At 61.4% G+C, this 26,019-nt stretch overlaps 1 protein-coding gene across 1 annotated transcript; it reads right to left on the reverse strand.

The window, feature by feature from the left end:
• Window positions 1-3,583: 3,583 nt before the first annotated feature.
• Window positions 3,584-25,230, reverse strand: VSTM2B (V-set and transmembrane domain containing 2B). Its single transcript, XM_066348983.1, has 6 exons — window positions 25,057-25,230; window positions 24,056-24,647; window positions 23,355-23,539; window positions 22,389-22,418; window positions 20,629-21,133; window positions 3,584-3,879 (listed from the first exon to the last, which is right to left on the reverse strand). Exons 2-6 carry the CDS (start codon window positions 24,135-24,137, stop codon window positions 3,791-3,793), a joined length of 891 nt encoding a protein of 296 aa, XP_066205080.1. The 5' UTR covers window positions 24,138-24,647; window positions 25,057-25,230; the 3' UTR covers window positions 3,584-3,790.
• Between the last annotated feature and the right edge of the window lie 789 nt (window positions 25,231-26,019).

Raw genomic sequence — 26,019 nt, forward strand, 5'->3', positions numbered from 1 at the left:
TTAATGGACATGAACATTCTGAGGAGTGACTGTGTGTGTGTGTGTGTGTGCCTCAGAGAAAAGCATCCCTTCACTGGGACCCCGTCTGGAGAAGCTCTGGGAGGTGGCGGCGGCAGGGTCAGACTTTTCCCCTCGAGGTCACAGCGCTGAGTCGGCGGAGGAGGGGCCAGACCACCAACAGCAAGCCTTTCGGCCCTTTCGGGTGCAAGAATACATTCAGCTGCAAACAGCCAGACAGGGAATCAGTCAGTCAGGTATACAGATAGGACTATGTTGGTAGATGGTGTTGTGGACACACTGCAGACTTTCCAAAGCAAAATGGAAGATGTTGACTAACTTACTCTAAAAAAAGAAAAAGGAAAGAAAGTAAGGCACAGAAAGAAAAAATCAACATTTGCAAAAAATAAGAAAAATCCAGTTATCTACAAACCAATTGGACTCCTTTGCCGTGATCTTAAATAAAAAACCAGACCTGTGTTATTCAGGACACCCATTTCCGGCTTTGGGGACGGGAATCTGGTTAACGCTCATCCTCCCTGGCTCCAGCCCTCTGCATTCTGACCGGCTGCCCAGCCTCCTGGCCCTGCAAGGCCAGCCGGATGGCCATGCTGGCAGAGGAGGCAGGGGACAGGGCAGGATGGGGACATGGCGCACACACAGGTTCGCCCACAGGTGCTCAGAGACGGGGGCTGGGGGTGGGAGCGGGGCTTGTAGGGAGGCGTGGAGACTGCCGTCCATAGGGGACAGCTGCTGCGTGCTGCCTGAAGGACCCATGTGGGTCAGCAGCACAGGGTGCTGTCCACCAGGGACCGCCAGGTCTCACAACTGTAGAATGCAGGGGCTCCTTCCGTGGGCGTGGGGCCTGGCTCCCTGTCCCCAGCGTGCGCCCCTCCCCTCCCCACCGCCCCTCGCTGAGCCTGCAGTGGGGGTGGCCCGCCATCACCTCCCTCCTCCCTCCCCGTCTGGCCATGGGGCTCTCAGTGGTGTTCCTTGCCATGCTGACCCACAGTTCCTCAGTCCCTTCCTCACAGCCTGGGACCAGAGCTCCTGATCACCCTCCGTGCTGTCGTCCCAAATGGAAAGAAACAGTCTTGTGCTTGAACTTCTGTCTGCCCTGGGCTGGGAACAAACTCCAGAGGAAAAGGTGTTTTGGGTGGTGAGTATGAACTGGTGGTTTTTGTTTTGGGTGGGTACTTGTCCCTCCTGGTTTGCACAGACCCCTTATGGTCCACGCAGGCTGCCCACCTTTTGTCTTCAGCTTGGGTTACTGCATGCAGGACCCCAGAGAGCACGTGCCCAGGTGCCCATCATTTCGTTTGTGGACCTGCAGGTGCCCGTCTGACTGCTCCCTCCTTCAAGTCCAGGGCGCTGAGCCAGCAGGGACGCCGGCCCATGGGGATCCCGGCACCAGAGGGATCTGCTCTGGCCCCCTGCGGACCGAACTCCTCCTCAGCCTCAGTCTGACTCCCACTCACTTCAGTTGGGGCGGGGGAGGGGTTAAGCTCCCGCTTCAGGGAACGTGCTCCACCTCATCCATGAGCTCGTTCCTGGAAATCTCTGGCCCCCAGGTGGAGACCCAAGGGCTGGTTCCTGTGCGTGCCAGGTGCTGCCAGTCTGTGCAGAACAAGGGGCCGCCCGGGGCGGGGGCAGCAGCGCCCGGAGCCCACCTGCCTCCCCGCTCCCTGTCTGTAAGCACGACTGCAGGGCCGGCTGGGCCGACGGGGCCTCTGCAGAGACAGCTGGTGTGTGTGATGGGGAACAGCTCCGCAGCTCCCGTCCCCCGCGTGATCTGGCACGATGTCTGCCCATCCCTGGTCACTGATGCATCCTCTCCGCTCCACCTGGCCTCGGGGAGGCGCCCTGCTCGCGTCGAACCCCGAGGACCTGTATTTATTAACTTGTTCGCCCGCCGCAATATTGAGCTAGCTATAAAAGGAGATGAGCCTTCCGGGCAGAACCACTCTCCACCAGACACGGGGATTACATTTACAGCTCGACGGGTGCTGATCGATAGAAACGAAATGTGAGACCGCAGAATGTATCCACCAGACACGGCAGGCCGGAGATGGCCTCCCTCCTTCCAGCAGCCCTGCCCGTCGGCCCCCCGCTGCTCGCGAGGGATGGTCCAGATGCACTTTTGTTTTCCTGTCCCCCAAAGGACAGCCGCTGTCCTCCCCACAGCAGCGGGCGGGCCGGATTGGGCTGCAACCAGGGCTGGGTCCTTGGTGGGGTGCAGTTCCAGCGCCGGCCAGCAGGGGGCGGGGCTCCGCACCCCGTGGGAACGCAGGATGGGGCTGACCCAGTCAGTGTTGACCATGTTGCACGTTGCTCGTGGTGGTATCCCGGGCAGAGTGCCTGGGAGAGTCTTGCATGAGCAATCAGATGCCCCTCCCGTGCACAGCGCACCGGCCAGAGCTCAGCACGCGGATCCAGGGAGCGCAGTCCTAACCTTGAGCCGGCCGGTGCTTCAGTGAGCGATGTCCTCGAGAAGCTCTCTGGATTAAAAACTGGGCAGGTTTTGAGCGAATCCGAGAGATCTTGGCTCTTTAGTGCAATCCCGCCAAGGAGCGGAGGGTGACACATGCATTTCAGAGGCTCAAAGCAACCTCTTCTAGATGCTCTGAGGAGGAGGGCGGAGGGCCTCCTCTTGTCCCCACATTCCCCGTTCAGTGGCAGTGACTCCGGGAACAGTCAACACTCCTGCACGTATGATCTCCAAAGGGGCAAACAGGTTGGTCAATTCGTGTAAACCCGAAGGAGACAGGCTGGTGTGATTAATATCACACCTCCTTCCGGCAAACTCCCTTCCGGCGGACTCAAGCTCGGGGCTCCTGTCATTCCTGGCTCCCTGTGGTCCCCTATCCCAAAGGGAGGCTGGGCGAGCACTCCCGTCTGTGGTGTGGCCTTGGCCAGGTGCCCTGGGCTGTCCTCCCGTGGAGGGTGCAGCTGGTGTCAGGGGACGGGAGGCCACAGAGCATCCCGGCTGCGCTGGGCCCCCGGGGCCTGCCTCACATTGATCCATGCCTGTGGAACGCTTCTTTCAAAGTCCTCTTTTTTTATTCAACTGCTATACAGCAATATACAATACGGTGTATAAACAACTGTCTGACCTTGTTTCCAATGTTTATTTAAAAATAAATATTATTGACAGTGGATTTTAATTATGATAAGATGTATCTTCCTTTTTCATCAAAGTGTCTCAAAAGAAATAATTTAATTTAAAAAAAGGTAAGTCCCACCCCACCCCCGCACCCAAGGGAAAACAAGTAAACTGAAAAGAAAAAAAAAATCCTAAACACAATAATCTACTAAAAATATTTTGCTCTGTCAGAAAAGGCTGTGTGTGACCCAACATTTTTTTTTTATATCGTATCCTAAAGATAATGGCTCAACTGTTCGTGCAAAAAAAAAAAAAAAAAAATGAATACCGAGAGGGGAACTGGAGAAAGGAAACGTACACAGAAGGAGAGGATCGTGGACCCCGGCGCGCGGCGCGGCACGCGGCACGGGGCACGCAGTACGCGGCACGCGGCACAGGGCACGCAGTACGCAGCACGCGGCGGCGGCGCTGGCCGACCTCCCCATCTCCTTTGGAAACTGGATGCATTGTTGTGGGTGTACCACATTTGTGTGACTTTCCCCCAAATCGGATTTGTTTTCCATGTGGACTTTATCATGCTTCCCTCAGTCTCTCTGTGTCCATCCGGCGACACGGTTCTGGTCCTCAGCCCGGATCCGGGAGGCGCCGTGGCCCGGCCGGGGTGTGCTGGCCGTGGGGACGGAGTGCCCGTCAGTGCCCCAGCAGCAGGCCCAGGAGCTTATGCAGAGCTAACAGCAGCAGGGACAGGAGTGGGTCTGAGGTGTAGGTGGGGCCCGTGCCTGCAGGGGACAGAAGAGAGCGCTGTTAGCGCCTGATTCACGAGAACCTAGACGGGCCCATGAAACTTCCCACAGCCTGGGCCTCTGGACGGGCTGCTGCGAGGGGGCTGTTTCAGGAGCCCGCTGTGGTCAACACAGGGGCACGGGGCCTCATGCGGGGTGTGCTAAATCGGACGTCTAGAGTCCCAGTTGTTATATTGTTTGAATAAAAAGACAGTGTGCTCCCTCTCCCATCCCCGAATACTATGCTGCAAAGTGCCCTCGATGTTTGAGGCCCAATTCCCCCCTCCTCCAGGAAGACCCCATGATTGCACACGACTCCAGACCCTCCCACCCCTGCCTGAATGAACTGCATAGCCTGGCATTCACTAGTGCCTTGTCTCAGGCATCCTAGCAATTCTGCACCAGTCCAGTGTTTGGGGTCGAATCAGGGAGCTCAGAAATCTCTGGTTGGTGGAGGTGAGTGGGCTAGGGTCCCCGAAAGTGAGTCTAGCACCATGCCGGTGGGAGGTCACTTCTGCCTGGTTCACCAACACGGTCACAAATTCGGTCCCCTGGCCTGCCCTTGGGATGGTCACAGGTGCCTTCCTGTCTCACTTGGGCTGCCTGCCCAGCTGTCCGCCTGTCTGTCATTGGGATTTTCATCTGTTGGAAGTGGAGGAAAGCTCACCCAGATACCCCAGACTTCTCACCTGGAAGGTGGGTGCTTCCCCCAGAATTGCTGAGGAGAGGGTGTGTACAGGCTGCCCAGACCCTGGATGGCACCGCTAACCTGCTCAGTCAGGCTGCATTCCTGGAGGAGGCTGCCCGCTCACCTGGAAACCCTGTCCCCCACCTCCTCCCCCAAACCCGTCACCTGACCCTGCCTTCCTGTGCCAAGCAGAGGTGGTACTGCCTTCACTCAGCTGCCCACGCGAGCTGCTGCCAGGGCAGCTGGGTTGGTGGCTCTCCTGAACCCACTGCCTTTCCCCCAATCCCCAATCATCTGTGCCCTGGTGGTAACTGTCCTTGTCACGAGGCTCAGTCCTCAGACCCCAGGGCTCCTCTGTAAAAGTGGCGCGGGGCCCTTCCAGCGTGAGAGTCAGGGCTCCATGCATCATTTTGGCTCAATAATCCCGGTGCAAAGGGGGCAGAGCTGTGCACTGGGCCCGTCCCGTCTCCAAACACCATCTGAGCAGCACAGGCAGCACGGAGTCGCATGGGCTCGCTTTGCCCGTGGAGATCTTTCCACCGTGGTCTCCAGCCTTCCTTGCAGCTTGCCCAGGCTCCATGCCATCCGTCCGCGGGGAGGACCGGGGTGCAAGTGCCGCCCCAAAGACGCACGTCCTCCTCTGCTGTTCCTCACCGTCACCCGTCCCTGGGACAGACGACGGTGGATGCAGTGACGGGTGATTTGATGGACGGTCAGGTGCCCGGTGGAACTCACCCAGGCTCAGGCGCTTGGAAGACGGGGTGTGGCCGGCAGAGCGCTGTGTCCTGGGCATGCGGGGTTTACAGGCACCCAGATCACCTGGCTGAGATCTTTAAGCTCCCCCAAATCCTGACCCTCAGGCAGTGCCATGAGACCGAACAGCCACAGGAGGTGTTTAAAAGCAGCTAGTGTGTGTGCACTAGGACTCCAACCCTCCGGGCACACGGGGGGAGGGTGAGGGGGAGGGGGAGGGGGGGGGAGGGGGGACCGCACATGGGTTGACAGCCAGGCAGACCCAGCCCGACCCACGGGTCCCTGGACACGGCAGACAGCAGGGGACGCTTTAATTTGCCTCTAAATACTGCCTACGGGTATTATTCTCGCTGTGACAGTCTCACCTACTGGTGCTTAAGAGTTTTAAAGATGCACAAGGCATTCAAATGCCCTAGACAGAAACACCCAGCCTGCTGCTCTGCATGGGGACAGGGCAGGAGCAGCCGGGGCTGCAGGGAGCCCTGAGAATGGGTTAGAATTCAGGAGCCCGGCAGCTCAGTGTCCGCACCCCCCAGGCCCCCCGCTGCTGTCTCCTTGGAGGGAGAGTGACGTCTCTCTGGCACTCAGCTGCTGGGCCCCAGGTCCCTGCCTCACTGTTTCCCGGAGGGAACCCCGGGCCACCCACTGCTGTCTGGGGCTCAGCTGGCCCCTCTCGGGCAGGGGTGGGAGGGAGCTTAGGGCTCAGCAGAGGAATGTCTCCTGTTGTTCTGGACTCTTTCATGATGCGTCTGTGTTCCAGGGACGGGAGGCTGCCTGCCATGCTGATTGGATGCTAATTTCTCTACTTCCTCCTTTCCCCAGGAGGAGCCGGACCAGCGCTGGAACACAGAAGTTTATCCGTCACGACCGTGCGGGAAAGCCAGGCCGCCTGAGCGGGGAGGGGGCGGCCGGAAGGAACAGGTGCTGATTCACTCTTTCACTGGGCGAGTAGCGCCGCTCTGCTCACCATTCTTTTTTTTTTTTTTTTTTTGTATTTTTCTGAAGCTGGAAATGGGGAGGCAGTCAGACTCCCGCGTGCGCCTGACCGGGATCCACCCGGCATGCCCACCAGGGGGCGATGCTCTGCCCCTCCGGGGTGTCGCTCTGCCGCGACCAGAGCCACTCTAGCGCCTGAGGCAGAGGCCACAGAGCCATCCCCAGCGCCCGGGCCATCTTTGCTCCAATGGAGCCTTGGCTGCGGGAGGGGAAGAGAGAGACAGAGAGGAAGGAGGGGGGGTGTGGAGAAGCAAATGGGCGCTTCTCCTATGTGCCCTGGCCGGGAATCGAACCCAGGTCCCCTGCACGCCAGGCCGATGCTCTACCGCTGAGCCAACCGGCCAGGGCCTGCTCAGCATTCTTATAGAAGCCAAGGCCGCTGGGGCAGCGCTGTGGACGTGAACACCTACCCCTGCGACAGCGGGCGGGGGACAGCAGCCCCCCGAAGCCCCCGAGGAGGCTCCCGGAGAACACAGCGCCCAGCCCCCGCTGCGGGCGAAGGCGCCACCCCAGTGGCCTTCCGCTTATCTGGCAGGAGCGGGATTCTAGAGGCCCCGTCAGGACACCTGGAACCCTGAGGCCATTCAGGGTCTCCCGACGGGAGTGAAGGAGGAAGCTTTGCTCGGGCCGTCCTCTGGGGGCCTGGCTCTGACCACGCTGCCCGCAGGCCAAGTCGGAGAGCCAGGTTCCAGGAGGGATGCAGGCCTGACCCCAATTCTGCCTCGGACTCCCCTAGGCATGGGGGCACGGAGGGGGCTGCCCTCCACTCAACGGGCATCAGGGTCACAGGGGGCTGCTCCTCTGCTGACCAGCGGGGACAGCCGGTCAGGTGGGCTCTGCAGTCACCTGCCCTGCCCGCCCGTCCAGGACCGTGGATGGTCCCCTCGGCCTGCAGGTGCTCTGCAGCCTGTCACCTGGCTGTGGACGGGACAGAGCCGCAGCCCCGGTGGGACCTGGCTGGGTCTGTCCCCAACGGCTGGGAGGCAGTGGCCCTTGGCCTACAGGTGCTCAGAGGCTGCTTCCCTGGTTGTGGTCGTCGACCCCACTTACCAGCTAAGATTTATTTCAGGTTTGAGAACACTAAGCAAAACTCAACCACAACCGAGGCCCGGCTCTGCCCACAGAAACAGGGAACAGGCCGGTCCTGGCTCCTGTGGCCCAGGCTGAGTGGGTTGACACGGGGACGCCTGGCCTCGGCCCGTCCAGCACCGCCCTCGAACACGCACGCCTTTGTGAGGCAGCAGCCTCCGTGGACACTGCTGCTGCACCAGTAAGCACGGCTGTCCGAGCACAGGGACAACAAGGGGACAGGCCCAACCTGTGTGACGCAGAGCAAAGCCGCTCGCTGTCACAACCTGTCTTTTGAGCAAGGGCGTCTGGGCTGGAGAGGTCAGCCAGCCGGCCGGGGCGCCCTGGCCCAGCCCTTTGAGCACACTGGTCAGTTCCCCTTCTGCTGCGTCAGGGGGCCAGCCCCTAGTGGCCCGGCTCCGAGCTCCGCTGGCCCTGAGGGCTGCACTAAGGACGTGGCTCAGCATGGGGACGGGGGTCTCTCTGCCGGTGGCAGCTGGGTATAGACCGACTTTTCACCCTGTTCCTATCACTGCTCACCCCACTCTGCCCGGCTCCGTCCGGGACCACACTGTGTGTGCGGTGGGCGGCGGGGCCCTGCCAAGGAGAAGGCTCCCCCTCGGGCTTTGTGGGGCCAGGCTGCCGGAAGTCCCTTCCTGGGTTTGCAGGTGCAGCGGGGAGTCGCCCTGGCCACGGGCAGGCACCACCCTCTTGTCTGGGCGACACGGGTGCAGTCCCGGGCCAGGCGCAGTGCGGGGCTCACGGGAGGCCGGCCCCTCAGGCTTCTTCACCTTCCCACCCCCTGGCCGCAGGGGAGGGACACGAGTGCCCTCTCCTACGGGGCCCAGGGCCAAAGCAAAGGGACCAGATGGCCGCTTGCGGACTCGGTCCGGTCAGCAGAAGGGGCTGGCTTAGTGCACACAGAGGCTTACACATTGTAAATCGTGACCAAACGCATACGGCTCAGGAGACTTTTACATAAAAGCACGATTTGGCGTCCACTGGGAAAGCCCGAGACCCGGGACGGTGGGGGCAGCTTCCCCTCAGAGCTATAGGACCAGCAGCCGCTGCCCTTCCCAGAACAGAAGCCCCTCTCGCTGCTACCCACCCCCCACCCCAACCTGGGCCCAGGGTGGCCGCCAGGTGTCGCCCCGGCCCCTGGTGCCGACGGGCCTCCCTTTGCCGGCTGCTCAGGCGTCTCCGCCACCCAGCCTGGCCCTCGGTGGCTGGCTGAGTCTGTGGTCTCGGAGCCAGCGCCCATGTGGGATCCAGGAGGCCAGGCTCTCGTCCCACCTGTCCCCACCTCGCTGTGCGACAATGGGGGGCTGCTGCTCCTCGCTCTGACATTCCTGATGGCTGTACCCCCCCCCTCTCTGCCAGGTAGCCCAGTCACAGCTGAGTGGTAAGATGTCACCCTGCAAGGAGGCCACTTTCCCTCCCACTGTTTTAATTAAAGCCTCTTCACAGATATTTATTCAAAGGGAGTCGGGAATCATCGAGCTAACAGAATTGGAGAGAATTAATTCCTGCCACAAAATTAAGGTGTGCTGGTAACTAGGGCAGAGACGAGAACAACAAACACCCCTGGGTCTCAACGGGGAATCGAGAAGGCGGAGAGAGAAGTCGAGTGGGCGAGGCAGCGGCGCAGGAGAGCAGGCGGGAGGCGGGTCCCTCGTCCCGTGCTGGCCCCGCCCTGCCGGCCCCGCCCTGCCGGCCTGTCCTGCCCCAGCCGCAGGCAGCAGGCCCCTGGGCTTGCAGACAAACCTCCTGCTGGGTGATGTCCCCTGGGCGATGCCCACGGCAGCCTCGGTGACCAGGAGCCTGAGTGCGGGGTGAGCGGGCAGAGGCCGGTATTGCACACCGGTTCTCGCTGGCCGTGTCTGCTCCCCACCCTGAAGGCCCCCGCGCAGCAGTGACCTCCAAAGCGTTTTCCCGCTGCCATGCCGTGCCCACCTCACTCCTTCACACACGCCTAGAGAACGCACCTAACGGGTGGAAACTTTACGGGTTTCCTCGGCCCACAGGAGGAAGAGCCACCGTCTCACGGCCACAGCGGGGGCTTCTCGCGATCCTCTGTAACAATGTTGCCACGCGGCACCTCTGCCGCCAGGCCTGCGTTCTGGCCCTCCTTTCCCTGTGAGCACCTCGGACATACTCCAGCATACTCCGGGCTCACCCTGCAGGACTGCTAACCCTTCTTCTCCTGTGTCCAGGTCTGACTTGTGCCTCCAGCCCAAATCAAACTGCTGCCTCCTCTAGGAAGCCCTCTGTGAGCACCCAGGCACAGAGGAAGACTTGGCATGAATGAATGTCTGTGCTGCTTCTGTGACCCTGACTTCTTCCCCCTTCTCTCTTCGCCTTGTGAACACGTTCTCACACCATTTCCTGTCCCTGCGGCCATGGTGGCAGCCCACGCACCAGAGAGAGCATCGCTGCGGATCGCAGGAGGCTGTCTAGGGCCTGTTCTAGATCTAAGACTCACGCCGGGGTGCTGGAGTGCCCAGGTTGCAGACTGGGGGAGCGGGAGACCTGCAGGATTTCACATGAGTGGGCCCTGCCCGTCCTTGGGGTGAAACAGCCCCGTTTAGATCCAACTCACCCCCTCCATGGCCTCCACACCCCTCAAGGCAGAATGCACCCCAGGTCCCTCCAGTTAGGCAAAGAGTGGGTGATCACTAAAGGCTATCAGCGTGCGGACCCGGGGCCTCAGCCTCCTCGTCCTGCTCAGCGGAGCCGGCCCTGGCCGAGCGGAGGCAGCAGCAACGGCCAGACGGCCAGTGGCCGGGACACAACAGCAGCTCCTTCCCCCGGCTCCCTCCCCGAGGACGAGGATGCCTGGAGACTTCCCTCCGTTTCCCTCTGAGGACCAGTCTTGAGAAACACCATTTAATGGAAAAGGTTAACACACATTTTAACTGCCCAGGGATACTGTTCTGAAAACTCTGCAACATGTGCTCATTAAACAAAACCAGCGCAGAGGAGCTGCCCGGGTCCCGTCGCGCCAGAGCAGGGCGCCGCGGACCAGGCTGCGTTCTGAAGCGCCGGCTTGTGTGTTTCTCTGAGGTGGGTCTTCAAGGCCACCACGGTGATTCATCTGCCCGCCTGCAGATTTAATTTGTTAAAATGCTTGGAAAAAAATACATCTACATTCATTCACTTGTACACGGATGTTAGTAATCCACCCCTGCGTGCCCAGGATCCGGCAGAGGGCTGGGTCCCGCGCTCCCGCCCTCACTAAGGAGGTGGAGGGGTGGGGAGCTGGGGACAGCAGGCAGAAAGGGCTGGCATGGAATTCTGGGCATGCACCCCTCCCCCTGTGGGACCTTTCTCCCCGACACCTCCTTCCTGCAAGATTCGGGCTGAGTATGCCGTGCTCGGCAAGGGGCTGTCAGTCCTGGGCACACCGGCAGCCCCGACCACCTGTCCTGCCAGACCCAGGCTGCAGCCCACACACACTCCTTCCCACTCACGTTTCATCCACGCCTCCACTCATCCTCCACCCCACCCCACCCCCGTGCTCGCAGCAGCCGTCCCTTTGCTCACCCACAGCTACTGATTTACGTTTCTACCCGTCTGTCTGTCCAGACAGTGCGTCCACCCCGTCATCTACTGGCTGGGCCACTGTCTCTAATGTGGTCTCCCTGCACCCACTTGTCCCAGCTCTCCAATCGCCACACTGCAGCCAGGGTGACATTTCCGAAAGCATCGTGCTCCGCTGCCCACTGTTCCCTGTCCTATGGCCAAGGGGACAAAGCCACAGCTCCCATTCTTGTCATGAGGCCGCACAGGGTGTGACCCTTGACTGCACTTGGCTCGATCCCCCCAGCTCTGCTTCCTGCCTTCTCCGCTTCAGCCAGAGCTATATTTGATCAGGACTCGGTACTGCCCTGTTTTCTCCTGCCACAGGACCTTTGCACATGCTGCCCCTCTTCCCAGAATGCCTGACCCTCTCTCCTCACGGAGCCAACTCTTAGCCATCTTTCAGATTACAGCCCAAGTGCCTCTCCCTCAGGGACCCAGGGGCTCAAGTTCCCCTAGTGTTAGCTCCCCATGGCCCACGGGTCTCTCCTTTGGGGAGCCAGCCACGGCCTCACATTTCCACTTGTCGGCGACTATTTGATCAGTGCCTGACTCTCAGGACCTGGCTGGTCTTATGCCCGCAGTGTCCTCAGCGTCCAGTATAGTTCCTGCACAGAGAAGAGGCTCAAGAGACTCTTGAATGAGGAGTGAAGGAATGACCTGTGTCAGGCCCAGTGGCCACGGGGGAGCGGGGACACAGACACCGGACTGCCTTCCCGGGCATCAGTCTGGATGGGTGCTCAGCCGCGCCCGGACTCCAGGACACGGAAAGAAATGATGGGGTCCCGAAACAGCAGCGTGGTCCTTCTGGGTGCTCAGGTCAGAGAAACCTTCCTCCCCGCTGTGACGTGATTCCCAACTACCAGTGGGGTCCCCATCTTTCCTGAGCCCCTCTTGTGCCCCAGCTGAGGCCTGAGCTCAGTCTCAGAGCACCTCCTGCTCGGTCTGGCCACCAGGGCGAGACCGTGAGCTCCACCCCCCACCCCGAGTCAGGGCTGGTCTGTGAATGAGGCCCACAGCGAGACCCGAAGTCCAGGGGGCGTTTTCTAAGCCTCCGGGCCCTGAGCTAAGCTCGACTCCGTCTGTGACTTGTCTGATGCTGTCGCACTCTCTCCACCATGGGTCCCAGTGACACCCAGACCCTAACGGATGTGGGAGCTTGCGAGGGAATTCTGATTCACACCCCGTTGGGCTGGTGTGGGAAGCAAGGGCGGTCGTTACGAAGGGGGAGGGGCACAGGGCCTGGACGATGCAGGATTCCGGGTGGCCGCAGCTACGGAAGGCCCGGAGACAGGGAGACTTTTGTTGGCATGCACACTCTGGCGTGCCGACGAGCAGCTGGCTGAGCAGTGAGGAAGATACAGAATGCCAGGAGAAGAGTGAGATGGTGGAAACGGTGAGGAAGACACGGAATGCCAGGAGAAGAGTGAGATGGTGGAAACGGTGAGGAAGACACGGAATGCCAGGAGAAGAACGAGATGGTGGAAACAGTGAGGAAGACACGGAATGCCAGGAGAAGAGTGAGATGGTGGAAACGGTGAGGAAGATATGGAATGCCAGGAGAAGAGTGAGATGGTGGAAACGGTGGGGAAGATACGGAATGCCAGGAGAAGAGTGAGATGGTGGAAACGGTGGGGAAGATATGGAATGCCAGGAGAAGAGTGAGATGGTGGAAACGGTGAGGAAGATACGGAATGCCAGGAGAAGAGTGAGATGGTGGAAACGGTGGGGAAGATATGGAATGCCAGGAGAAGAGTGAGATGGTGGAAACGGTGGGGAAGATACGGAATGCCAGGAGAAGAACGAGATGGTGGAAACGGTGGGGAAGACACGGAATGCCAGGAGAAGAACGAGATGGTGGAAACGGTGGGGAAGACACGGAATGCCAGGAGAAGAACGAGATGGTGGAAACGGTGGGGAAGATACGGAATGCCAGGAGAAGAACGAGATGGTGGAAACGGTGAGGAAGATATGGAATGCCAGGAGAAGAACGAGATGGTGGAAACGGTGAGGAAGACATGGAATGCCAGGAGAAGAACGAGATGGTGGAAACGGTGGGGAAGATACGGAATGCCAGGAGAAGAACGAGATGGTGGAAACGGTGAGGAAGATATGGAATGCCAGGAGAAGAGTGAGATGGTGGAAATGGTGGGGAAGACACGGAATGCCAGGAGAAGAACGAGATGGTGGAAACGGTGAGGAAGATATGGAATGCCAGGAGAAGAGTGAGATGGTGGAAACGGTGGGGAAGATACGGAATGCCAGGAGAAGAACGAGATGGTGGAAACGGTGAGGAAGACATGGAATGCCAGGAGAAGAACGAGATGGTGGAAACGGTGAGGAAGATATGGAATGCCAGGAGAAGAACGAGATGGTGGAAACGGTGAGGAAGATATGGAATGCCAGGAGAAGAGTGAGATGGTGGAAACGGTGAGGAAGACATGGAATGCCAGGAGAAGAACGAGATGGTGGAAACGGTGAGGAAGACATGGAATGCCAGGAGAAGAACGAGATGGTGGAAATGGTGGGGAAGATATGGAATGCCAGGAGAAGAGTGAGATGGTGGAAACGGTGGGGAAGATATGGAATGCCAGGAGAAGAACGAGATGGTGGAAACGGTGGGGAAGATATGGAATGCCAGGAGAAGAGTGAGATGGTGGAAACGGTGGGGAAGACACGGAATGCCAGGAGAAGAGTGAGATGGTGGAAACGGTGGGGAAGATACGGAATGCCAGGAGAAGAGTGAGATGGTGGAAACGGTGAGGAAGATATGGAATGCCAGGAGAAGAACGAGATGGTGGAAACGGTGGGGAAGACACGGAATGCCAAGAGAAGAGTGAGATGGTGGAAACGGTGGGGAAGATATGGAATGCCAGGAGAAGAACGAGATGGTGGAAACGGTGGGGAAGATACGAAATGCCAGGAGAAGAACGAGATGGTGGAAACGGTGGGGAGTCAAGCTTCCTCCCGAGCTGTTCTCAGGCTTTCCCGGGTTCACGCGCTCTCTCCTCCATCACAGGGGGCAATCCCTGGGGGACCGGCCTAGCCTAGGCCCCTGCCCCGGGCCTCAGCCCCTCCACGGGCGCTGGGCGTCCTGCTGGGTGCCCTCGGGAGGGGCCCTGTGACCGTCAGCCTTTATGGACGCGCCAACCCTTCTGGCAAAGTGATCCCGTCTGCGCTGCATGGGGCAGAGCTCGCGGGCGTGGGTGACGCGTGGGGGACGTCCTCGAAACGTGCAGGCCTCACGCTCTTGCCGGGCGCCCAAGCACCCCCTGAAGCTACTTCCGTGGCTCCTCGCTCGGCAGCAACTAAACCCCTGACCCAGAGGAGGTGGAATCGGGCCATCCGTCCTCGTGGTGTGATATAGCACACCCTCCCCGAGAACACCCAAGCCGAGGACAAGCAGGGGCAGGTCCGGATGGGCAGTTCCGGGGGCCGGGCCTGTCTGCCTGCCACCTTGCACCTGCCTGCGCCCCCACTCAGGACAAAGGGGAGCTTCCTACTGCTCTGGACCAGAGTTTCCGAGGGGTGCCTGGTAACAGTCAGCAAACACGGGAGGGGGGGTGGGCAGAAAAGATGATACCCCCTCCACACCTCCACCCTGCCACACGCCCCATGCTGCAAAGGTGTCTTAACACCCAGCCAGCATCTCTCGTAAAGCGCAGGGGTTTAGGCCACAGCCAAGCCCTTGCCTCTGTCCACACCGGGCAGAACTAATCAATATCGTATTACAACGGCACTTGACCTCGGTGGTCCCCCGGGTGCTCGCAGAAGCCTTAATATTCAGAGCTTTAAACATGTGCACCTGGCGGGTTTAATGAGATGCGCCCTGCCGGGTTTGGCTCCTGGTGACATTTAGAAAGGCTGGCTCTCCACTGGCCCCGCGGGGGCTGCCGCCCAGCCGGGGAAGGGGTCTGGGCTCCGGGGAGGGAACTATTAGATAAAGCAAGGCAGAAGGAGGTTGGCAGGACTGCAGAGAGGAGGGAAATCCACGAGCCGGGCACAGAGCACCTGGTAAGTGCTCAGGAAAAGGCAAGTTCTGTCAACGTGTCATCTGTCATCGTTAGAGTCCACAGGAGAGCTGTTTTGTCCTTAACTGGGGGTCTTCTTGCGAGTGAGAGAATGGCCATGAGCTGGCTGACCCTCCAGGGACGGACAAAGGCCACTCGATCCATTCGGTGTGATGTTCTCATTCCATAGGGTGCAAGGTCGGGGGTCAGGTGGGGAAAGAGAGGCCTTCAGAACAAAGATCCCTGGAATCTCACACCACCTACAGGAAGCCTCCGCTGATTGCCTCAGCTGGATAGGGGCCATCCCCGCTTGGGAGTCCCATGGACACAGACGGCTCTGTCCTGGGTCCGTGGCAACCACGGGACTGGCTGACGGGAGGATGACACATGGCTGACAGTCCCCCACGCTGGCCACTGTCAGGGAGGACGCTGGCACCTCTAGCCAGCTGGGAACCCCCCCCCCCCCGATTTCATTCTGAGACCCTTTCCTTTTCTCTTTCAGGTGCTTGGAGAGCCTCGGCCTCTCTTCCCGGGGCAACGTCATCTGTCAGCTTTATTTTCTCTTTAATTATGATCCTCGGGTCACAGCAGAGCTTGGGGGAAGAGCAGACTGTGTATTCACAGCGTCCTCCTGAGTCCGGGGAGATGGGAAGACCGGGTGACCGCGCCTGGCCGCGCCGTACCATTTCCGCCAGCTCTGTCATGCCCGGGCGTGGAGGGGTGATGCGCTGAGAGTGAGAGCCTTCACCTTGTCCAGGGCCCCCTTGGCTCCTGGTTGGTGGTTGCCATGGAGACAGCCGAGGCTGCTCCCCCGGATGGCTCCCGGCAGCAGCAGCCTCTCTCTCAAACTGCCCGCCGGCACACCCATGGCCTTGGACGTCTTCCTCTCCTGGTTAATTGAAATACCGAGAGCATGCTCTCCGTGTGGGCCCCGGGCAGCAGCGGGCCACCTCCAGCTGGTGCTCTGCGGGGGCCGGCGCCTCTCCCTGGAGCCGGAGCCCCGAGGCTCATTGGAAGGGTCACATGCCACAGCTGGGAGCCCCAGGTCCCTGCAGAAGGGAACCTCTTGCCCCACGCAGGAGCCGGTCAGTGACAAACGGCATTCTTCAGAGCCGGGTCTCCTCAGCCTCATCTCCGCGCCTTTCCCGGTTTAAAAGGTTTGCCTGAAAGATACTGTTTTGTTTCTCTCTCTCTCTTTCTCCTCTCTTTTTTTTCCAGCAACGGCGACCAGCAACAAAGTGCTCATGAAAAATAGGTCAGCATTCAGATTAATTAGGAGCCAGGTTGACGAGCGTGGCGGGAAGGGGCCCTCTCCCCTGCCGGCTCTGCTGTGCTAATCCAACCCGTGTTATTTTTAAGCACAAATATCAAAATGTCTCTTGGCAAATGGGACGTGAAATGAATGAGGTTTTGCACATAAACTTTTAGTGCAAAAGACGTATCTGGCTGCTTGTGGCACGTGTGAGGCGCAGGAAGGGTTTTCTGGCCGGGCCGTGCGGAAGCTGCAGCGTGGGGATTCGTGTAAGCGCCCCCCCCCCACCCCACCCCCCGACCCCGGCATTACCTACATGGTTCACTTAAAAGCAACAGAGCAACACAGCCTCATCCGGGACCTCTGACTTCAGAAATCGCTTAACAGGTGGCTGTCTGGGGAGGTGGGCTGCGGCCATCCCTGATGTTGCTAATCTGAAACAGCCAGAGGGTCCACCTGACCCCGGCCTACAACCAGCTTGATAATTAGACCACCTTGTTCATTAAACCCAGGTCAGTGACCCAGCCTCGTGACCACCTGCTATTTAGAAACTCAGCTCTGGGTTTGTCCTGGAGAAGGGATGGGGTGGGGTCCGTCCTTCTCCCCCTGAGAGCTGGGGCATTCCCCGTGCCCCTGGTCCCCTGCCCACGCTCCTCTACTCCGCCCTGAGCCCTGGAGGCCGCCCCTGCAGGCTGCATCACCTGGTGCCCTTGCCCCTAGCTCCCAGGAGGGTTTCGGCCAGTGTGGGGGGTACAAACCAGAGACGGAAGGGCAGGAAGACAGGGAGGCCCTTGCTGCACCACCAGGGTTGGCTGTGTCTCTCTGCTAAGGCCCCAGCCCCTATCAGACTGGCCTCTGTGGGTACTGCTAACTGCTTCCTCCCCTTGCTCTTGGGGACCAGCTAGGGACCACTCTCGTCCTTCACTGGCTGCCCTAAGTTTGTCCACACCTTAAAAAACCACACTCTCGGCCTCTCCCCTGTGCCCCTGTTTGAATGTGCCGACCGCTTTGCCAGCACTCTGACGGATGCACTCCGTAAACACTTGCCCGTAGACCAAGTGGCAGCAGCCCCTCCCTGCGCCCTCCCCTCTCAGCTGCTCAGAACTGGGAGCTCCGGAGACCACGCCTGAGGTCGCTGCCTGGGGTTCCTGTGTGGCCCGTGCAGCTGGGCGCCCGGCTGGCCTGCCGCGTCCCAGGGAAGCTCCCCGCCCTCCAGCTCCAGGACCAAGTGCTGCTCACGGACTCTTACCCCACAGAAGCTTTACCAATGCCCCCCACCCAGACACGGTCTGCAGGCTTCACCCATCGACGACAGCCCACAGCCTCGGTGGCCTTCGGGGATGGGGCGAAATGGGACCTCCATGATGGCAATGCTCCCCCCGTCTTGGGGTCATGGCCATTGGGGTGAGTCTGTCTCTTAGAAGTCATCAAACCCATTTGTGCCCAGAGTGGGGCACAGAGGTGTCCCCAGCACAGTGGCTCTCTCAAGAGTGTCGCCCAGAGAGCAGAGGACCCAGGCTTCTGCTCTCCCAGCGGAAGGTCTGCCTTCCTGGCCTTCAGAGGGTCAGCTGGGGACAAACTAGGGCTTCTTTCTGAGACAGGTCTGCATGGTTCCTGGCCTGTCCAGGATCTGGGAAGGGTTCTGGGGTGACAGAGACCTCAGGGGCCACCAAACTCCTAGAGTACTGCCCAGTCAGCCCTGGTGGGAACCCAGCCGGCTTCACTTTCTGGAAGGAAGTGAACATTACCTCCCACTCCAGGGAGGCCAGAGGAGCCCCTGGCCTGGGCTGCTGCCCTGATCTACGTGGGCATGAGCCTGTGGGAAACCCTGGGTGCTGTGGCACCGGAACTGAGCTGACCTGGGGACCTCCAGGTCTCCCAGAAAGAGGGTTACTGTCCATTCCACCTTCCATGCTGGGTAATCGCCGTGGAGGTGTGCTGGCCCCTGTGGCCAGCCCAGAGACTAGAGATCTGACCAGCCATGTCAGGCAGTCAGCTCAACCAGTGGCTGGGCTCAGGGATGCAGGCTCCGGCCAGGACGAGAGGGAGACTCAGCAGGAAGGTGATCCTGACTTTGGCCTCATTAACATCTTTGTGAGCACTACCAAGTTCACTGTCAAAGATCTCTTTCCCACGGGGCTTCCTGGACTATAGCCTTCAATGGTCCCTGTGGCCTCCACTGCGTGGCCTCCAGCTGCCAGCCACTTAGCTTTCCCCTTCATGTCCTCTCCTGCCGGGAGAGGTAAGGACCACGGTGATGACAACAAACATTTACACAACCATGTCCACACCGAGCTCCCTCTGAGGTCAGGGATTACCTCGTCTATCTGACAGATGCAGAAATACGTTCAGAGAGGCTAAGCCACTTGCCTCAAGTCACACAGCCAGTGAGTGGCAGAAGCACCGCTGATACCTGCCTTCCAAATACCCTGCCCAGGGGCACGATCTAGCCTGAGACACACACGTTTACTTGTTGGGGCCCAGGGATGACACAGACAGGGTCTTTTCGTCACCAACCAGCATCAAGTAAGCTAACCACTCTGCAAGTCCGTAAGCCCTTTCTCACTAGACCTACTGTGTGCTAGACGGAGGCCGCTCCCTTGCCCAAAGAGTCCTCCTCCCCTTCGACTGTGACCAGCCGAGGACTACATTTCCCAGACTGCCTGGCAGCTAGGTTGGCCCAGGTGACTGAGTTCTGGCCAATGAACAAGGGCGGAAGTAGCATCTACCACCTGGAGGCCTGGGAGGCTTCTAGAACTTTGTCCGGCCACCGTCTACCCCAGCTCTTCTCTGAGAGAATGCAGCCCTACCAAAATGATTGGAGCGGCTCTTTTCTTAACCTTTCAGGAATGACACAGGCTTGGAACCCTAATACACGCACAAGAAAGAAGGCAGTTCATTGCAAACGATGAAGACTCTGAGCACCAGAGCTTCTCATTCTCTCTTCCCTGGGCTATTGACGGTGTGTTGCTGCCCAGAGTGACCCTGGAAGCCACTTGCTGAGGACAGTAGAGTCTCTGTCGGCTTGGGTCCCTGAGTGACTGCATGGAACAGAGCCACTGCAGCCCGTACGCTCCAATCCAGAGCAGGACCCGACATGAACTAGGAACATACATTTTCCTGGGGAGGGGCTGGTTATCTGTCACGGCAGCTAGGATGATCTTAAACTAGTACGGAGAATAGAGAGTTCCGGGTCAGCCGGGGGAGCCGGGCCCTGTGGAGATCCCAGCTGACTCACCTTTCCCCACAGCCTGGGGGAAAGTTTGGTGGGTTCCCGTATGGCACTTAAGAAGGGACGTGGCTTTCAAATCTAGCCAGTGGCCTGACCCACAAGGAGAAGCCCCCACAGGGGTGTAAAGTGACTGAGAAACAACCGGACTGATGTAGAAGACAGACTGGTAAGTCTCAGCCGTCTGGAGGCTGGAGAAGCAGCCAGGGAGGTAGGCTAGGAAGTCCAACGCTGCAGACCCAGCGGGTGACCCAGAGCCCGCCTCCTTCACAGGCTCTGACGCTGGCGGCAAGGGGACTGCACTCTGAGAACCAGGAGAGCAGGGCACGGCAGGGTGCTCCCCCACACCGGGAAGGATCGCCCGCTGCCCGCTGCCCCTGAAGCCCAGCCCCCCTGTGCTGCAAGGCCCGGAGGGGTGCTCCCCATGGAGCCCAGCTATGCCACAAACCAGACTAGCGGTGGGTTCGGAGAGGGCCTGGCGGGCCTGAAGTCGAGCAGGGAGTGAGCAGTGGGTTCAGCACAGCTCCGCAGCCCATCTTGAGAAGCGGAGGGTCGGTGTGGTGCGTTGGGAGGGAGGACACACTGGGCAGAGGTGTGCCCACCCTTTATACCCCCCATTGCTACCCATGGCCGCTCCTCCCCAGAGATGCCAGCCCACCTTCGAGGATGCAGTCATGCCATGTTTCTGACCTTCTGCTCTGACTCCCTCTGTCTCCCGAGGAGAGCAGGCCTCAATCTCTGGGTGCCCTCCTAACAATGGAAGAGCTCCAGCCTCACCCCAACCCCCACCACGAGGACCCCACGGGGACTGGAGTGACGACGTATCGCCCCGCCGGTGTCTGGGACCCAGCCTCTCCCAGCCGGGCCCAGCCATGCTGCGTGGACCATCTGTTCAATAGCCAGGCGGCACCCCCACACACAGCCTGCCTCCCAGAGAGGGCTCCCCACACTCCAGCTCCAACATCCACAAATACAAGTGGCAAATGCTTCCAGAGGCCAACCATAAAGACAGGCAAACAGTGAAGACAGCCCCAGTGTACCAAGTACCGTGAGACTCGTGCAGAAATGACTATAAATGACCCCAGTGGGGCCACCTCTGGGCTCAGCCCCGCACCCGGGGTTATCACCCCGCAGCCTCGCCGGCCTGTCCCCTCTCGACGCCCACCCTTACCGGAGCCGTGCCTCTGGCGCAGAAGGACCGCCTGGCCGCGTGGTGGCGACGCTGACGATGCAGCGGCGGCAGCAGCCACGGTGGTGGTAGCTGTGTGGGCGGCGGAGTCCGTGGCGGCGGCCTCGGGGACTCTGGGCCCTGGACCAGGACCGAGGGCGGCGGAGGGGCTCCCCGGAGGCGGGTTCTCATCGCCGCGGCTGGGCGCGGAGGTGGTGCGGCCGGCGGTGCGGGTGGCGCCCACGTGGTTGGCGTTGGAGGCGCTGGCGGCGCTGGCGGGGCCGTGGCGACGCGGGCCGCTGCTCTGGATGTGGGAGACGGCCTCGGCCGCCTGCATGTTGGGCGGCGCGAAGCGCGAGAGCACGCGCAGCAGCGCCTGCGCCTTGTGCTCCTGCGTGTCATCGTCGCTGTAGTCTGACACGCGGCACTCGTACACGCCCTCGTCTTGCTGCCGCACGGCTGACAGCCGCAGCCGGTGCGAGATGTCATTGCCTTGGACACGCACGGTCTGCAAGAGAGCCGAGCTGGGGTCAGAGGCCAGGGTGGCCAGGCTGCCCTCCCCACCGTGGCGCCCCACAGCACCCCAACACTTCTCCCTCCGAGGTGTGCCCATTGTCACCCCTCAGGTTTCCTTCCTCCCCTTGTCTTCCCCGTGGTATGGGGCTCCCCACTCTGACTGGGCCCAGGGTGGCCCTGCCCATCGCACTGTGTCCCCAGGTCCCCATCATCCTAACGGAAGGCTTTAAAACGGGGCGTGCAACAGGCAGCGTGGGCTGCGGCATGACCTTCAGCCCCGCCTCCACATCTGCCACCATGACGCTTCTTCATTCTAAAGTCCGCAGGGCCTGAGTGGTGTCCGCAGGACACAGCCCTGCCCTTGGGGACATATACCTGCTCACATCCCACAGCCCCTACAGAGCTAGCCCTCCACCCTCCCAAACGGGCAGGGGACGCTGAGGCTGCTGCCGGCCCTGTGGCTCCCTGTTCCTTATGAACCTGCCCTTCTCCTGGTTAGCCTGACGCTCCCAACAACTAAGGGCTCACCTCCCCACCCCTGCAGCTCGGTGGGCTCCCTGGGGCAGTGCCCCATCTGTGGCCCTCACCTTGCGCCTGGGGAACCCTCACCTCTGAACCTAGTGCAGGAGGAGGCCCTGGCAGTCTTCAGACCCTCGTATTTGCACCGTCCAGCTGAGGAAGCTTGGGCGCATCTCCTCCCTGAGTTACAGACCCCATGAGCCCCGCTCGATGAAACCTGGTCAGACCACTCGCCACACCCCTGCCTCCCCTCCCCGGCAAGCCCACGCAGGACACCTGTTTACTAGACCTGCAACCCAGGCCAGAAGAAGGCTGCAGGAGGGCACCGGCTAGGCCTGGGGCAAGGGTGGAGCCCACCAGCCAGAGCAGGGTCTCAGCCAGGGCGAGGAGCAGCCGCTCCACTCGCTGGGAGAAACCCTCCTCCAGCGGAGGAGATGCAGGCCGACAAGCAGGGCCTGAGCGGGCCGCAGGGGAAGGAAAGGTTTACAGGTGAGCGTGGAGGGGAGGCAGGAGATTCAAGCCTGGGACCCTCGATTTATACAAAAGAGAAACTGATCCCGCTACTGGCAACAGATGGCGCCCGGACACACCGAGCAGCCGCCAACGCAAGGCTGCGAGGAAGTCCCTGCATCAGCAGGGCTGCCGAGCCTTTCTAACAGGGAGGAAGCTGCGGGGCGCGAAGCGGCCAGAAGGGGGCTCCCGCGGCCCGCGCCGGGCTCCACACTTACACTGATTTTAGTTGCATCCTTATTTGTTACCTAAAATGCAAAGAGGGAGAGAGGGAGACATTAGGCTCTCAGCTTTCAGGCCGGGGGAACGCAGATGTGCCGCCAGCCAAGGGACTCTCCGAGTATGTGGTCTGGGACTCAAAACCGCTGGGGTGTGGCAGGGGCTGCGTGCGCGGAGCACCTCGGGATTTCCAGGAGTGAGTCGGGAAGGAGGCAGGGCGGGCAGCTAAGCATGGTGCTTGGCCAAGGAAAGGCTGCCCTGGCACACCTGCTGGCCAAAGAGGGGAGGCTGAGGGTGGGAAGGAACGACCATCCCCACCCTTTGCAGCATCTCCGTTCCTGCTGTGTTTTTCTAAACCTTGTGAAAAACTGGATGGAAGGTCTGGTGTGTCTGTGGGATGCCGGGTAGAGGGAGACGCGAGTGTGTGTGTGTGTGTGTGTGTGTGTGTGTGCGTGTACGTGTGCATGTGTGACAGTGTATATAAGAGACTGTGGGTTGAGGCACGGCGGCTGTGGGTGCCTTCCTCCTGACCCTGTAAGGATTGGAGGTGTGGTCTGGGGGCTTCCGGCTGTACAGGGTGCCCTGCTGGTCTCTGGAATGCAGCCCAGAGGAGATGAACTCTTTGGCCTGCTGCCCTGGGGACCTCAGAATGGCAGAGGGCAGGAAAAGCCCAGCGGACCAAGTGGTCTTTCCTCACCAGCCAGCACCCATCAGACTCTGGGCCCGCAGCCAGCCAGCAAGAGCAGGCCAACCGGATGAGGTGTGGCTTTTTAGGGGAGAGGTGTGGACTTCGAGGAGGTTCCGGAGAAGGGAATGAAAGAACACGATTTGGGGGTAACCACTGGTGTTGTTGAAGACGCCACTGGGATGGGGAGGGTGGGAGATGGGCCGCGCCACAGGGCGGCGCTCTGCCTTCCTGCCGGGTGACCCACCCACCGCCCAGCCTGGCCAGGGATCCCCGTTACCTTGCTCCGGGCACCGGGCACGCTGAGCGCCAGTTCGTGCAGCAGTTCCCGGGGCGGCTCTTTCAGGTACCACCACTGAATCTCCAGCGAATACGAGGTGGCTCCGCTGGCCCGGAAAGCGCAGGGCATTTCGATGTCGTCTCCCTCCAGTACTGTCACATCTTTGGGGACTTCGGTAAATGTAGCTGGGGGCGGGGAAGAGAGAGGCGTGACCAGCTGTGGGGCGGAGGCCTGGGGCAGCCCGAGGGGAAAGGCTCGCCCCAGCTCGCGGGCCGCGCGCTTCCCGCCTTGCGGCTCCAGGTGCCAGCAAAGTTCCTTCAGCAGCTGCGGGGCCGCCACAGAGACCCGCTGCCGCAGCACGCTCTTCCCTCCGGGGCGGCCGGGGCGCCCTGAGCGGCGCACGCTGCTTACCCGCGCCAGCCGCACTACCCGAGCTGGGCTGGGGCGTGCCGACTCCCGCGCCCCGCCTTTCCGCAGCTGGATCCCGGTCCCGCTCCCAGTGACCCGGGGCCGCGGCGGTGGCGACCCTCCGCCGCTCTCTTCCCCCTACCCCTCGGGGCCCGGCTGCACGCCGGGATTGCTGGAGACCGGGAACCTTCCCCTTCTCTTCCTCCTTCTCCGCGGCGACCCCGGCAGGCCGGCTCTGACTGCCCTGGCAAGGGTCACCCGAGCCCCCACGGCAGCGAAGTTCCCGCGCTCACCGTCGGCCACGAAGAGCAGCAGGGCGTGCAGCAGCAGTGGCGGCAGGTATCCAAGGGCGCCGCGCTGGTTCCGCTGTTCCATCTCCCGCGGGGGGCGCGGCGGCGGCGGCGTGGGCTCGGATCCGGTTGGGGCTCCGGCTAGGACGCCTCCGAACCTGCCATGGCCCCGCGCGGAGCCCCCTCCCCCGGCCGCCAGCGGCCGCCAGTCAGTCCTGCTCCCTCGCCGGCTTGCCCGGCGCGGCTCCGGCGGGGTGGGGGGTCTGCGCGAGGGGCGCAGAACGCGAGGTCCCGCCTGGAGACTACTGGCGATGGGTCTGCGCCTCCCTCTATCCCGGCGTCCGCTGGACGATGGGGAACCGCAGGCTAGTCTCTGCCCCGCGGGCCGGGTAGGAGCTGGGCCGGGCCAGGACTCATCTCTGGCCAGGAGAGCGCGCGCCTCGGAGATGCGAGCAGAATTCTGCCTCCTGGTCTCCTTCTGGTTGGGGACTGCCACCTCCTCCGGCTCCTGCTGAGCTCCCCCGTCTCCGCCTCCGCCGGTCGCTCCGCGGCTCTTTCCGCAAGGCGAGTGGGCGCTCAGCCGCGGCGCGCAGACCTGGCGTCCGACCCAGGGCAGCGCAGGGAGAGCGGGTCCGGTGTGGCGGACCCAGAGCCGGAGAGAGGCGGGGAGGGGGGGGGAGGAAGGGGGAAGGGGAAAGGGAGAGGGCGGTCAGTGGCTGGGTGCCGAGCCGCCTCCGCCGCTGCATCACCCCGCCCTCCCCTCCCCCGCCCCGCCCCCGCCCCGAGCACCCCGTCCCCCCCGCCCTCCCCGCACCGCGGGGGTCGCTGGCTGGAACCACAGTCTCTCCGGTTGGAGCGCAGCCCCGCCCTGCACCCGCTCCGGCTGGGGGGCCCTCCCACCCAAACTCTCCCTGGCTTCTTCCCAATTTCCATCGCCGGAGACGGCCGCTTATCCCCGCACGCCGCGTAGCCCTCTCCGCAGACCCCCGCCCTTAACTCCTTACCCCGGTTTGGGCAACGTGACAGACCGTTCTTTGTCCCAGGCCTAGGCCATGGCTGGTGGGTGGGCGCCCGGGGCCCAGGAGAAAGGCGGAGCGCTCTGTCCGGCCGGGGACAAGGCCGGGTGACGGCGGCGACGCTGGGAGCCTGCAGTGTGCGAGCGAGAAGTGAGCGCAGAGCGCCGGGCGAGCAGGTGCCCGTGGCGCGGAGAGCGCACGAGCGAGCCAGCAAGCAGAGGCCGTGAGTGACGGCAGAGGGGCGGGCGTGGGGTGGGGTGGGGAGCGCCCCGCACTCAGGGCCCCGGAGGTTTCCGGGGGCGGGGGGGGGGTCCTGCGCCTCAGTCGCTGGTCCCTGCGTCCCCAGTCGTTCTTCGCTGGTCGCGGCCCTCCGACCCCCGCCCCGCTTCCTGGGTGTGCTGGGGATTCCCGAGGCGGCGGGGAGGCAAAGGTTGTGTCCACAGCCGCGTTCCGGAGCCCAGCCCCCGCATCCCGGTACCTTTCCCGGCCCTCACCGGAAGCCTGCTCCCGCCCCAGCCCTCTGCGGGAGTGCGGTCTGGTCCCCAAGGGGAAATGCGGGGTGGGCTTGTGGTTCGGACGGGCGTACAGGTAGTTGTAGGGGCGAGTCTGGGCTGGGTTTGGGTCCTTCTCGTTCTCTTTCCCCACGGGAGCGCCCCCCCCCCCAAGTCAGTGCCTTCCAGTATCTCTGCCCCTTATCCCTCTGCTTCTAACCGCTGGCTCTGACCTGAGGCTGGGAAGGAAAGACCCCGTGGACACCCCTGACTATTGCCCTGTCCCCAGCGTTTCCCAGGCCACAGGGTGGGGTGGAGTGGGGGGTCCCTGAGAGCCAGGGAGCCAGCGCAGGGAAAGAAAACCTGCAAGGCAGATACCTCCCAGAAGCCGTCTGGTCCAGGCCGCCATAGTACAGCCTCACAGGGGAAGGAGCCTCAGGCCGTTTCAAAGCTCTGTCCT

The sequence above is a fragment of the Saccopteryx leptura genome, chromosome 9 (assembly GCF_036850995.1).
Source record: "Saccopteryx leptura isolate mSacLep1 chromosome 9, mSacLep1_pri_phased_curated, whole genome shotgun sequence".
Taxonomy (NCBI): domain Eukaryota; kingdom Metazoa; phylum Chordata; class Mammalia; order Chiroptera; family Emballonuridae; genus Saccopteryx; species Saccopteryx leptura.

Coding starts and splice junctions, on each gene's coding strand:
- VSTM2B (XM_066348983.1), bottom strand. CDS start 24,137: ATGGAACAGCGGAACCAGCGCGGCGCCCTTGGATACCTGCCGCCACTG. Junction 22,419..23,354: donor TGCCCGGTGCCCGGAGCAAG/GTAACGGGGATC, acceptor TTTGCATTTTAG/GTAACAAATAAGGATGCAAC. Junction 21,134..22,388: donor AGGATGCAACTAAAATCAGT/GTAAGTGTGGAG, acceptor GCTCTCTTGCAG/ACCGTGCGTGTCCAAGGCAA.